Raw genomic sequence first — 14,619 nt, 5'->3', positions numbered from 1 at the left:
TTTCTCTTTATTCAAACGCGATTCTAGAATATTGACTAAATAAATAAATGAAAGAGGGCCAGGAACCCAGAGAGTGACTTTGTAATTCTAAAGAGTTGCTGACCAGAAGCATGCTGTTGACCAGTCGGGAAAATGACGGCTCATTTTCGTGAAAAAAATATAACGCAGAAAAATGAAAAGACATTATTTATTATAAAATATCTACGTTTCAACATATTTCTAAGCTCAACAGGGCAGCTGATTTGGGGAGAAGGGGGCGAACAATACTCCATGGTCTGCTGTCGTCCTAAACTCTATCCCAGTCACAACTACATGAAGTGCTGATATCAGGAAAAAAAAGTATTTTTTGTCCTATAATCATTCGGTATAGCACACTATGCATTTTCGTGATCCGAAGGACTCTGACTTTCTCTCCACGATTTTATTTTTGTCTTGGTTGAGGTTGATTCTAAGTTCGTCTAGTCTCATAATAATAAATGTTATCTGCACTGATCTGTTAATCTGTACATATCTTAACCTGACCACTGGGTTTGTATTAACATACACGCCCACTCTTCATCGTCAATACACAGAGGAATCTTTAGGCGTCCGAAAAACATTATCTATGTTTCATGTTAGCACCTGAAAAAAAAATAAGATAAGAAAATTTTAACTAATGTTTGCTTGCTTTGACACTGACTTCTCAAGTACCAAGAATGTTTGCATTTTAAGATGTTTGCCTTGATAAATATCACAATCTGTGTTAGAACTTGCTGTCTGAGTTTTGTAAGTCAGTCTTTTATGTACTGCCACCAAACGGTCGATGAATTGTGTTTAAAGATCTCAGACAGATGTTTACGTGGATAAAAAAAATGGAATAGAAAGAAACAAATACAAGTTTGGCTTCCATCTATCAAAGCAATGCAGATTGATCACATTCAAAGGAGATGCATAACAGACGCGTACATAGCCGAAAAACTTTATATGACCTTTGGTATTTGTGAATGCATTTTCATTGCCAAATCCAATGATGGCATGACGACGATTGCCACCTTCTTCCAAGAAAGATGTCGGGAGAGTGTTTGACACCGGTCTGAATGTGTTTTTTTTTTTTTTTTTTTTTGTTGTTTTATTTTCTGTATCAAAATTTTGAAAAAAATAGGGCCGATGGCAAGATAATAAGTAAGGTCGGGAAACAAGCTACATAAACGTGTACATGTATGTATGCATTATACATTTCCACACGGGACACCATTTTAAGTCCCATCCGACAGAATGGATGTTGGGGATAAGTAAAGTGTTCATGTTATAATTTGTTAATGTTGGTGTCCACGCGTAACTTTATGTCATAACGCCATAACTTTCTGCTACTCTGTGATTTTTCTCATTACCAAAGTCTTTTTCAATACAATCATACCAACAGTGACTTCACGAATATTGTCTACAATCTGGCATTACTTTTAGAGGCTAGATTGGATGCGTGGATGTGAGGAGAGTGGTTGTTATTTGAACGGGTTATTGCAAAAAGTAGTTTTACATATAAACTGATTCTTAGACGGAATCGTGGTAAATGTTGATTTTGGTATAGGTAGATAATGGAAACGGGGATTAAATGGGCAAAATAGGACTTTAGTAGGGATGGGTAGGGGAGAGAAAGGGCCATTTCCTGGGCTTTAATCCAGTGATTGTAATGTGTAATTGAATACTGCGACAGTGAAAAATGGTGTCCGTATGTACAAATTAATACGCAGCTGTCGCAGCAAGCATCTCACTTGAATCCAACCCATCCCCGTGAAGTGACGGGAGGTGAAATCACTTACATAGTGTGTGAGTGAACTATTTCACAAGTCAAAGAGTATGGAATAGGTTACAGAGGACGAGACTCTGTGAATGGGCAGAAGCCACCCTGCTCAGAGGAGTTAACTCATTTTTTAAACTCATGAAGAGTTGCTGGAATATTTTTCCTTCCTCTTCAGATCTACACGGAGATTACGTTGTCAGTGTCTTGAAATAAAGCTCTATCTTGGCAAGGATGAAGAAAGACAAAAATGTCCATCGAGCAACATTTAATTAAAATTTATACTGTCCAAACTCCGAACAGTTTTTCGTTCAATCTTAGCTGTTGTCTAATAACGTACCTTAAAATAATGGCTCCGACCAGAAATAGAGTCCAATCTTCAAAGAATAAACAGCAAACATTTTTTATGATTTTTTAAAAATAACATTGTTTATTACAACAAATAAAATTGCTTATTACAACAAATAAAATTGCTTATTCAAATTTAGTTATATTGTTGATGTAAACTAATGACAGGAAAACACAACATAGAACGTAAATATGATACTACTACATGTATATGTCTATCAGAGAAACAAAATATTTGTAACTTTAGCATCGTGAGAGTAATTCAATAAAAAATAACGGTCTTTTGTTAGTATCAACTCAAAAAAATGTACAAAAATCATCAAACATATTACTGCACATTTACAGTTTTCAAATATTATGCCTCACTTTTAGGTAGTTCACTGAAATCATGCGATTATTTTCATTTTATTTGATCTTTCTGGTGTATGTATGAAATCCCACTGTCGTGTAGGTGGTCCGGAAGGGACTTTAAAAATGGCGTCGTCTCGAGTATCAACTGGATTTTTCGATGTTTCGCAACTCACGGGATTTAAATGACTGCGGCCAGAGTGTAGGTATGACCGGACAGTGAGTTTCGTTACGCCATCTTGATAGGTTCACTTCTGACCACACACACCACAGGAAAACAACTCTGGCCCAGATCATTGCATTGCTACCATGGACCGCAGTGAACGAACACTTTTCATTATTCAAGATTCCCCCTTGAAATTAAATTTTCAAAATGTTACTTCTTGTGACCTTGATCTGTTCGTTTTGCAAAAAACAAACATGTTGTTATTTGCATTCTAAATTGCAGCTGGGATTAAGTTGACATAGATCCGTGTTATGAATTATACAGTATTTGTATATCGCTGGGACTGCGACTTAAATAGGCCCTAGATTTAAGAAATTTACATGTATACATAACCAGAATTATCTAAGAAAAATCAGGAAATCCTACATCATTGTTTGGGAAATTAACAAGAAAAAAAGTTTTCAGACGCGAAGTGAACATCAAAATTAGCTTCAAGAAAAATAAAAATTAACCTACATGCAGCACTCTTGCCTAATCATTTAATTTTGATTAAAATTCTATTTGTTAATCTCAAATGGTTTTAGAATTCAAGCAGATGTCAGTATGACGTACTGACATCGATATGACAATTTAGGGAATTTCAAATGGTTGATCAGATCGACAGAATCGAAATATTACAGTGGAGTCTTAGACTGAATGTGACGGAAAGAATTTCACAAAATAAAACTTTTTCCATTTAAGTGTATTTATGAAGCTCGTTACTCGAGATATAAACATTATGCGAAAATGAAGACTTGTAGTTTGAAATACAGCTAATGTGTACAAATGCAATGACATGTTCATAATAAAAATACAAAGCTTCAATCCTGGGACAGTTTTTAGCGACAAAATAAAGACCCGTTTATTGCTAGTGACTTGTAGTAATATGATTACTTACAAGTCACACTATGGACAGCACAGACTGACTCTTGACTAGAGTGTTACACGAAATGGATGATCAAGATTTAAGTTTTTCCGGACTGAATGCTTTGCTGAATGATATCAAGAAATCTGTTCATAACTTTCATTTCCTCATCATGCCACTCCTTCATACATTTCAAGCGTTTTTCCTCCCTGTCACGCTGCTCGTCACAATAACGCTCAAAAGTGGCCAATAGATAATCTAACTCTGTCTGTTTCCGTTTTCGTCCTCTTTGAAATCGGGAGGTCTCGGACTCATCCGTACTCCCCGATGAGCTCGGAAGTTCGGGTTGTCCATTGTCATCGACGACATAAGTTGGTGGTCGCCGTGTGTGACTGCTATCGTTACTGTTGTTGCCATGGTTCTGTTGGGTTGCAGGAGGTCCGCTGACAGTACGGTGTGATGGTGTCTGAGGAAACCGTGGAAAATGCTGACGATTGAAGTTATCAGTAGGTGATGAAACGTTCAGTGCGGGACTACTCTGGTGCGAAACTGGTGCTGGATCATGTCTGGTTCCCATGGAAACAGAATGGTTTGACCTAACTCCAGACACGGCTGTTGTGAGTCTGTTCATATATTGCGCATTTGAATGAATTGATGATGTATCACTCTTCATGACTGGAAATGCGGGATGAGGCGCGTGCATGATGCTCCCTCTATCGGGAGGAGGTAGCGGTCTATTGGTATGAGAAGAAGACGTGTCGATAGCGTCGTCTTTGTTATTAGCATTGTCTTTGTAAAAGGCAGATGCCTCAGCTGATGCTTGGAACTTAAAAATACTGTCTAGTTGATCATAAAACGCACAACGCTTTTGGTTGCCTGTTTGTAAATTATGATCAACAGTGTATCTGTATGTTGTCTTTAAGTTAAGAAATTTCCGTTCACATTTGTCGGAGTCAAACATATGACCAGCTTCATTTAATCTTTCCGATATTTTTCTCCATAAGAGCTTTTTCTTAATATGAGGACTGTTAAATTTATCCTCGTTTTGTATGTATAGGTCCAACAGGAGAGCTGTCGCGGGTGATGTCCACTTACTATCGCCAACGATCACCAGAGGGCGATCAAACGAATCATCGAATGAAGAAACCGTCGGATGCTGAGTTTCCGGTGGGATGTTTGTCACTGATGAATTCAAATGATTTTCCATGAAGTAGGTCCTTTGTCTTTTAGCTGGATAATAACTGAGCTCCGAGGAAACAGCTTCTGAAAAAATATGAAATATTTTTGTTTAATATGTAATTGTTCATTTCTTTTGTGTTTTAGCTTTTTGTCGTTACTGTTTTTAAGTTTTGCTTTTTAAATCACATTTAAAAAGTGGAACAGATGCTTATTTTCCTTACAAAATAGTTATTAATATATGATTTAAACATACTTTATCAAGACCAGACAAATGGATCAGTGACAAATTCTTACAACTTTTAGATCTCTGTCGGTCTACCAAGCCACCATTGATACTTCAACACCTGTATTATTGGCATGATTCGTCATAGTGGTACTTCATCACAGTCCCTAAATACTAAAGAATACTTTTTTACTGTTTTGCTTCCATATTTTTACACAACTTTATATGTTAAGAAGGGCTATTTCCTTACCATTGCTTTCGTCTCCTTGTATCATTTCAGTCTTTACAAACACTGGTTCTGAACAGAAAACAAAACATCTTATTACATCATAGCTTCCTTTTTAAGGAACAAACAAATAAAAGATGATCAACATAAGATGTCTAGAATAGCATAAGGAAAAAAGTACCGAACACGTTTTAAAACTGATATTCGCCGAGTTAGAAAAGAAAAAACATGCTTGATAATTTGACATGAACTGCAATCTAGAAATAATGTTTTAAATACCGAGAGTTTCGATTTAAAATTCATGTGAATGATATTGACAATTTTAGTTTATCAATTCAAAACTATGTGTGTTGACAATATCAATGTTAAACCAATTTCTGTAAATAGTAACGGTGCCTTGATCCCGACTTTGATATTCTGAGCCACGAACTTGTCTGATATAGCGTCTATGCGAGTCTTTGAATAAAGTGTGATAACTAACTATTAGAAATTATGGAAGATCTATCAACATGGTGTTATCCTACAAGGTTGGTACAACACCATATCGACCGAAAATATCGATGATCCTTAATTCTAATAGTATATATTTTACGGTAATTTGATAATTGACTTTAATATATTCATGAAATACCACATATTAAATTGAGAACATTCCGACAAATACATAATATTCATCAAATGTATTTTATTTCTGAACAGAGCACTCGGAATGTTACATTGTAACAAGTTAAATGCCTGAAAAAAAATGTTACAAATTATCATCTAAGGCACTTATATCATATTGCGGAGTCCATATGGTCCGGATGTTCTAAAATTAGAAACATTGCGTTCATACGCTATATATCGACCTGTACACGATGATCTATAATCCTGCAAGGGAAATACGTTCTCGGTCCCCATCGACTGTCACGCTTATCGTTATACATGTACCATCTTTACAGACAGTGTGAAGCGAGGGATGGTAATTCTGGGATATCAGATAGGAAAATATTGACAAATGCAACACCATTAAACAAGATATATGTGTACTATTTACTTCTTCGATATTTCTTAGTTAAATTCTGTATGTGATAAACGATGTATTTTGTACGAATCGATGAAATGTAAGACCGACATTGCCCATTAAATGTTGATTTGGCTTTCTACAGGACAGCGTGCCAGTTGTGGTGCTTAGCTGCATGATAGTTCCGGAAAGGGCCTTGACTATTTTTTATTTTGTATTTCATCGATCAATGATACACAGCTGGAGATCAATAAAAGAATCTTTAGTTTCAAAATAGTAAAATTGGTAAATAATAGGATAAGCTGATAAACTTTATCAATTAAATCTGATACAGATCAATAATGATGTATTCTAGTCAGATAATGTTTCTATTTATTACGATGTTCATGAATATGGGAAAGATATTAATGGGATTTCCCAGTATTATCAGAGACGTATATATATATATATATATGTCTCTGGTATTATATAAAAGGAAATCTGGATGGGACTGTTCAAATACTAGCACACAGACCATTTTTTTCTTCGTAAAAAAATATTGAAAGTGTTGTATTTTATAGGGGTAAATAATTATATGTACGATTTTTTCCAATTATTGGATTTGCAAACAGCATTCACAATATATGTAGTAAAAAATAAATAAAACAACAACAAGAATTTTTGAATAATAATAAAAACGAGGAAGAATAAAAAAAATAGCTTCCTTGTCCGGCGTCGAACGTCTTTGTCACCGACATTCTAATGACATCATTCTCGTCTACACATAATAAGATAATGATAGAAAGCTCAGGCTTTACTGGACCAACAAAACAGTATACAGCTAACATTTTTGAGCTTCGATAACTCCTGCCACGTTCGTTGTGATAGCATACACTAATAATCACAGGAAAAACCGTAGCATTGCATTAATGGAGCACAGTTTACGCTCGCATACAGCTGCCATGTCACGGATATCTAGGTCATGCAGTCGATACATCCTACACTCATGCGATCGAATTTTAATCCTGACACTCTAGAGCACACGGGCATAGGTCAACCATTAACTTAATAATATTAAAAGTTGTAAAAATAACCCAGTCTAAGAAAAGAACGACGAGTTATTTTTTCTAAACATTACAAATTCACAAAACAGGATTTAATCGATAGGTTCGGCTACCCTTGGGGAGCCCCCTATAGAATAGTTATGCTTGAGCCTGAGGCCGCTATCATGATTCACAATGATTGGTCCGTATTTCGTGGGATAATGTCAATTTTACACATGTTTATCTCTAGTTATTGAAGTAAAACTTTCTTACCGTCGCTAGCATCAAATCCACCACCATCGCTGTTTTTTTCACTCGGTGAAGTCGCTAAACCAACATCTTGCAACGACCGACTGTTTAGTTCTGAGTCAGCCATGTTGTATGCCCAGGTCGACAGCGATTTGTCAATCATGTTTATGATTACAAGTCGAAATGGGGCCCATACGGGGTATCGTAGCCATGATTGATTGATATTTAAGTAGGTATTTCCTATGGAATGTGTGTAACTTACAAGTGGGAAACACTCAGCGGAGACATAAGTAAATAGTACGTTTTATTTATTGGTATAACCACAGAAATAAATTTGTTCATTACATACGTCAGCTGTTTTGTATTTACTGTTTTTTTATAGATAAGATCAGAAACCTAAATGATTTGATACATGACGAACATAATCCATTGGTAAACAGACTAAACGGGTTTATTCTTGTATAAAATATGATTAAACTACTATAAAACGATATACGATAGTTTTATAACTCGTATGAATATGTCTTTTTTTTCTGCTATAATACCGAGACCTTCTGTATTTTTAGTAGAATGGAAAATCTATTACATCACTGGTCCCTTGTACATATGAATCGGGTCATTCAGCCACATCATAGACATCGAAAGACACGTATAATAGCTCTATTGTGACGTCATAAATAAATCACATCTTGATGACGTCATATAATTGTCTCGTTAGGGAAAGCACGTACCGTTCGAGAAGAAATGAGTCTTCTTCTAGGAAAATTAATTTGAGTTTTCCTTTCTTTTTACTAAAATACCTCTTATATGATAAATAGTATCTTGCATTTGTGTGATACGATTATTTCGAGACAATTCAAATTATTGAAAAAATTCATTTGATGCCAAATTACATCGAGACTAATGTAAGGTTATCTCTTCATCATATTTCATATGTTAAAACTGGTTTCATAATGCTTTCATGATTCTAAGTATGACAATATAGACTATTTAAATATTTCGCTGTCTAATTTGCATAATGATTCAAATAAGTGCCCTACATTGCAAAGATAAAAATCAATTTAGTGTTACACAACATACAGAGTTATCTATAGATAACAACACATATATGGCATGTGAATCGACACTACTAATTAAGCTGATAGGTCAATGATCTTGGTGAGTGCATATGTGGCCGTGGGTGACATAAGTCTAGAAAGCAGACGAAAACAGATTATATATTATGAGTATGCGAGGGTGTGTGACATATCATTTAAATACGCTTGAATCAGTATAATAATGGCGTTATATATCCCAACGGCAGATGATATTAAGGTTCTCTTCTCTTCACAAATTTGTGTTGTGGTATTATAGCCTAAAGATAATTGAAATCAAAATTTAATTCAAAGTTTTTATTTGGTATAGATATGTTTGGGATTTTATCTCCTTTCAACAAAGTAGATTATACATACGGAATGACTTTCCGTAGGTGATAGGGTCAGTGACGGGGCTTCGTTACTCTGGAAACTTATACCACGCCTGGCCACATCATGCTGAGAAAACGTGTTCTACCAGCAAGTTCAGCGTACAGCCATTGTTTGAGTCTCTGATTCTGATTAATGATTAAATTGGCTGGACCATCAGACTCGTTAATCACCATAAGTGGATTATTACTGGATTATATTGACGCAAACTTTGATTTATTTGTTTAAGATTTTTTATGACATTATTTTCGCTTTCAGTATGTCGTAGGTAACGAAACATAGTAGCGATTGTAGGATTGTTTTGTCTATATCAATGTACATCTCTCTGAACCATGTATTGGGAGTATATCTGTCTACTGTGGACATCTCTCATGTAAATCGTGATATTGGGAATATGTATTTGAATGTGTATATTTTTCTATACTATGGAATATATGAAGTATATATGTAGATCATTCTCAATTGTCAATAACATCTATACTATTTTGTAGATAATTTGTAAACCCGAGTATGTTCTATCGCACGGAGGCCTCGATAGCATGTATCATATTATGGGATGTTGACGTACAAGGTTTTAAACTGGTGACATTATGTTTGTTGCTGATTCCTTATTTTGATATTATGAAGTAATGTGAGGGTGCCTGTGTTTATATCTGAGTATTCAAACTGGTCATATTATGACTATTATTTACATTTTAAAGTTTAGAAGAGACGTCACGGTGTCTTTATCCATATCTGAATATTTTTAACTGGTGATCTTAGGACCAATTTTCATTTTCATATTTTGAAGCAATGTCATGGTGCCTTTTCGATTATAATTGAATATTTTTAACTGATGATATTATGACTATTGCTTACATTATAACATTTTGGATTGATGTCACGCTGTCTTTATTTATACCTGAATATTTTTTTCACTGGGGATATTGGGACTTGTTTACATTTTCATATTTTGAAGCGATGTCACCTCGTACTTTAATATCTGAATATGTTTCACTTGTCAACAGTGTTATATTCTAAAGTAACATCATTGTACCTTTGTTTACATCCTAATACGTTATACCGGATATTGTGATTATAAACTACATTTCGGTATTCTGAAGTGACGTCATTGTGCCTTTGTTTATTGTATAGGTATTTTTTTTAGTTGATAACGTAATCGTGTATCTGACGCCAGGATCCTACATATGTATGTACCACATCAGAAACAATTTCTGCCAATCAGAGCTCTGCACGGGTGTTTTATAACAAATATTACTTTAAATGAACTAGATTGTTAAATTGCATTTCATAATTTAGTATAACATTTTAATGTCTGTTAAAATTGTGTATTTTCTGTTAATTATAATATTTTGAAGTTTGCATAACTATTTTAGTAACAACGTCAAAACCCCTGAAAAAGTACAAGGAAAATAAGACCAGGAGTTCAAAAAGAGCTTCTGCTTCATCGACGACAGCTGTCTTGTCAAGTAAGTATTGTCACGTTCTCAAATGAGAACAAGGTATACAACAATAGAACCAACAGGCAAACTAACGAGCATTGATTACGTTCAGCTTCATGTCGCACAAAGAAATCACTATGGCGACCATTTAACTTCCCCATAATTTTCATCAACCTTCATCTTTTGAATCCTCGTATCGAATCAACTGTGATATGTAAATACCATAGGTTGGAGATGCAGGGATATTGCTATCCCGAAATGGAAAATTCACAATACGGAAATTAAAACCATCACATTTATCATACAGCTTGATGGAAAGTTGTCCATGTTGGTTTCGTTGTAGGAAAACATCGCGATACGTCTGACGTATCTTTGATTTCCAATTTAGTGGATATATACGATGGACTTTGCAGGGTTTCTGTGACCTGTTTGATATGCTCTTCAACAAATTCCGTCACGTATGAAAACAAGATAAAAACGGCTAACATTGGTACAAAGTTGGTTCACACAGGTATGCTTATCGTTTGTTGGCAGATATTATCACCAAACCCAACGAAGATGTTGTCAACCAAAACTCGACCTTATTACAATGGCGTCCTACGTACATTTCTTCTATGATTTGGATGTATTTTACGACATACGCTTCAGTAAATTTCAAAAGTATATATCTATACCGCCACTCACCTTTCTTGGAGAAGAAATCTTTCTTGACAAGAGAACGAAGGCGTTCCTTCAGTTTAGAATTGGGTATAGTGTTGTACAGAGTGGAAAAATCATATGTTCTTATAGACGAAATTGTAGATCGGCCATAATCATTAATGGACAATCTAACTGATTGTAATACCGAAACATGATTAACTAGTATTATGTCTTTTGAAAGATTTCGTAATGTGTAGGTGGGGTTTCCTTCCTTATCAAGCAAGCCCTGTTCTCTTTGTATACAGGAAATGTAATAATGTTTGCTGACACGGATCAAGTTATTGGACGCCTTATCTGCAGGCAAAATGACATACCTGTAATGTAAATCTTGAAATTTGGGTTTAACATCAGGATACAAGGACAGAAGAAAGCTGATCTGTATTTTGTTTTCATTTTCGACTTCAAGCTGCGAATTGTTTTAGGAATGATGAACCAAGTGGACTTTACCCACTCAGAACATGAATCCAATGCAGAATATTCTCGTTTCGCCCATTCTCTTGAATCGTTTCAACAGAATCCATAAGTATCCTGAAATTCACATTAACAGACGAATTACGGCCCTTCATGAAAACCTCTATTAGTTTAACATTTTGAATAATCCTTCAATCACCAGTTACTATGTGCCGAGTTGGACCATATTTATAAGTATTGGTAGAACAAAAACAAGCTGACGTTCGAAGGTTATCTACATTCAGTTGCTGCATCGTTTGTTTGTAGTTGAAAAGTTCGGATACATTGGGCTTAGAGTAACTGTAGGAAATTACAGGTGAGTTTCACTGTAAAAGTGTGGTGGAATGTTAGCCTGAACAGACTTCTGGTGTAAAATATTGCTGATTTTTATAGCATCAACTCCCATATTTACAAACTCAACATTCATAAATTGGCGAGTTGTTGGAGGCCATTATATATATATACGTGTGTGTGTGTGTGACCTATTAGAGATAAGAGATAGATGTGATGAGTTGTCACTACATATTAACATATGCTATTGCAGTAAGGCACAACATGTATTTTGTGCCTCTCTTGATATTTTGCTTATCCAGCGTCTCTGGGCAAGTTCACCCTGATGTACTACATGATGAAAGTCAGGACTACCAATGGCGAAATTTCGTTAACAAGAAACTCGACAACCTGGAAAATCTTTTGACTGCCAAAGACGAAATTATCAACCAACTGTTGGGAAAGATTCAAGATCAGAGGGTTGAAATGACGGAGATAAAAAGGAACATTATGTCAATTGAGCACTTCATGATTCGCAAAGACAGTGTTTTTAACAATTTTGCAGAACAAGTTAAAAATTTGAAGAATCGTGTATTCGAAGACCAAGAGAAAGGCACAGGCATTTCATCTGTCAATGAAAGTTTGTCATTTGATTCATTATTTCCCGAGGGTTTGCATAACTCTTTTGACAATAGCAGATTTCTTGATAAACCTGATGACGTTCGGAGTAGCCTTGACGATGTTCGAAGTAACCCTCACCCTAATTCACGTTCACCCGATGTTGGAAACGAATACAATTACCCGTTCCATGGAGGTCTTCCTTTAGACGAACTGACACCAAAACAAAACCGTGAGTTCATTTTACACCCGGGTGAATTAAAAGATACATGGAAATAACTTGTAGAAGATTGACAGCAATGTAAAGGCAATAATACAAAATAATACAAAGTACAATATAAATAACAAGACACCAGAATGTGAACAGAATAGTTAATTTTACTAATATCTACAATATTGCCTTGCGGAAATGTTTCTCAAGCTCAATCTGTTAAGCCTTACAAATAGTAAACAAGAGGTCCCAAGTTTGATTTCTAGCGTTATTGATACCTATGTGTTTGTTTCAGGTGTTCCTGTATCACCGCCTTCACAGCCTATTGCCTTTCACGCATATCTCAGCTCAACTGTAACTATTGGAATAAAAGCCGCAGTTGTGTTTGATCAAGAGTCTTTAGACGAAGGAAATGGATATGCTCCTCAGGACGGAATCTATGTTGTACCAGAGTCGGGAACCTACGTTTTCACATGGACGATGCTTTGTGAAATAAGAAAAGCTTTCCAAACCCAGCTGATTGTGAACGGAGTGGTCAGGGGGTCTTCTTACACAGATTCTGATGAAATCAACGACTATCACCAAAGTATGCAATTAGTAGTTTTAGAAGTAATGAATGGGGATCATGTGTTTATTCGTGTTGGTTCCATCTTCCGTGGTGCGGGAAGTACAACAATAAAAAGCGAAAACACATTATCACATCCTACGTTCTCTGGTTGGAAAATTTTATAGTTTTGATGTGCCATTCAAACATAGAGAAAAGGATATGATACTTTTTGGAGACAAAGATAATTTATAACGGGGGTTAGCGGCAAACAGAAATACAGCTTATATTTCAATAAACTAATTATGTGTTCTATTTATCATGCTAGAATTGTTGATAATAAAGACTATGAATTATTGTTTTCATTTTGTTTTTAATATCGTATTTAAGCTTTAAACTATGATTACACACAAATAATCACGAAGGCATTTTATAACTCGTAATTAAGCCAGGAAAATACTTTATGATGGATTTAGAAAATGATAAACCAATACGCTTCACGTACTAAAATGTTTTGCCTACATACATGAATGGGAGTATTCATACTCCAACAGAAAATGTTGCTGGTTGATGCAAAAAATATATTTGCTTGCCATAAATATGGTATGACATTCATCATATAAAACCACACATAATCTGATTGTCATATATCAATGATGTAATAATTTTGTAATTAGTTTCGATCTAGAGTCGAATTTAACAAAGATTACTTTCATACACATAAATAACACACAAAATGTCGTTATTAGCTTTAACAGTTCAGTAATTGAAAGAGCTCTCATGAAATATATACATTGGACCAGAAATATGGAAGAACATAGAATATAAGGCAAAGTCTCTGTTAAAGAGGTGTACTCAGCTGAATGAAAGTGATGTTCAGAAGCGACCCAACCCAACTCGTGCGAAGTAACGTGACTGGCAGGAAATTTTGACGCCGTCAGATTGCGATATGGTGATGGTAGTGGCGTTTTAAGTGTATAGACACTTGTGAAATGCCTATTCATAGATAGCTTTACACTTTTTTAACGTGTCACGAAATTGTCACGAGACCTATTCGGTTTAAGACATGAAGGCACGCACGTTATGCATCCGAACGTTTGCGATGAAAGCTATTTTATAAACAAAAAAAACAAAAACAAAAAAACAAAAAACAAAAAATAAAAAATAAACATATTATTTGAAATAGCAGACAAGTGGATTTTGAACAATATGGTTAGAAACCCACATCCTTGAAAAGTACATACAGATCTAACTGTCTAACTAGGTATATATTAAAATATTTATATTAAAAATAATAATAAAATTATCCTTTCATTTAAAAGATATTGTTTGTTCATTATGAATTGGATATATGAAGTTTTTTCGTTACTTCAACTGAAAATCATACCTAGTAGTGTTTGGGGGAACACATTATATGTTTGAATAGGTTATGAATTATTTTTAGTTAGATGTCACTTATTTCTTCATGTTTTCTATG

At 35.0% G+C, this 14,619-nt stretch overlaps 2 protein-coding genes across 2 annotated transcripts; one reads left to right on the top strand and one right to left on the bottom strand.

Annotated features, from left to right (window-relative positions):
- Positions 1 to 3,511: 3,511 nt before the first annotated feature.
- LOC132552051 (uncharacterized) lies at positions 3,512 to 7,572 on the bottom strand. The gene is made up of 3 exons (XM_060216190.1): positions 7,470 to 7,572; positions 5,196 to 5,243; positions 3,512 to 4,806 (listed from the first exon to the last, which is right to left on the bottom strand). Exons 1-3 carry the CDS (start codon positions 7,570 to 7,572, stop codon positions 3,644 to 3,646), a joined length of 1,314 nt encoding a protein of 437 aa, XP_060072173.1. The 3' UTR covers positions 3,512 to 3,643.
- A 4,482-nt stretch (positions 7,573 to 12,054) lies between these two features.
- Positions 12,055 to 13,330, top strand: LOC132552042 (uncharacterized). The gene is made up of 2 exons (XM_060216181.1): positions 12,055 to 12,619; positions 12,894 to 13,330. The coding sequence occupies exons 1-2, from the start codon at positions 12,055 to 12,057 to the stop codon at positions 13,328 to 13,330; spliced, it is 1,002 nt and encodes a 333-aa protein (XP_060072164.1).
- The last annotated feature ends 1,289 nt before the right edge of the window (positions 13,331 to 14,619 follow it).

This window comes from Ylistrum balloti, unplaced genomic scaffold (assembly GCF_031769215.1).
Source record: "Ylistrum balloti isolate Yb309-2 unplaced genomic scaffold, AGI_CSIRO_Ybal_v1 Utg370232, whole genome shotgun sequence".
In the NCBI taxonomy this organism is placed as follows: Eukaryota; Metazoa; Mollusca; class Bivalvia; order Pectinida; family Pectinidae; genus Ylistrum; species Ylistrum balloti.
Note: the sequence above shows the minus strand (reverse complement) of the source record. Positions and strands in the feature narration are given on the sequence as shown.

Bases quoted from the DNA above. Each gene is read 5' to 3' on its own strand.
- LOC132552042 (XM_060216181.1), top strand. From the start codon at position 12,055: ATGTATTTTGTGCCTCTCTTGATATTTTGCTTATCCAGCGTCTCTGGG. The intron at 12,620-12,893 runs GTGAGTTCATTT...TGTTTGTTTCAG, and splicing joins ACTGACACCAAAACAAAACC to GTGTTCCTGTATCACCGCCT.
- LOC132552051 (XM_060216190.1), bottom strand. From the start codon at position 7,572: ATGGCTGACTCAGAACTAAACAGTCGGTCGTTGCAAGATGTTGGTTTA. The intron at 5,244-7,469 runs GTAAGAAAGTTT...TTTTCTGTTCAG, and splicing joins TGGATTTGATGCTAGCGACG to AACCAGTGTTTGTAAAGACT. The intron at 4,807-5,195 runs GTAAGGAAATAG...ATATTTTTTCAG, and splicing joins ACAAGGAGACGAAAGCAATG to AAGCTGTTTCCTCGGAGCTC.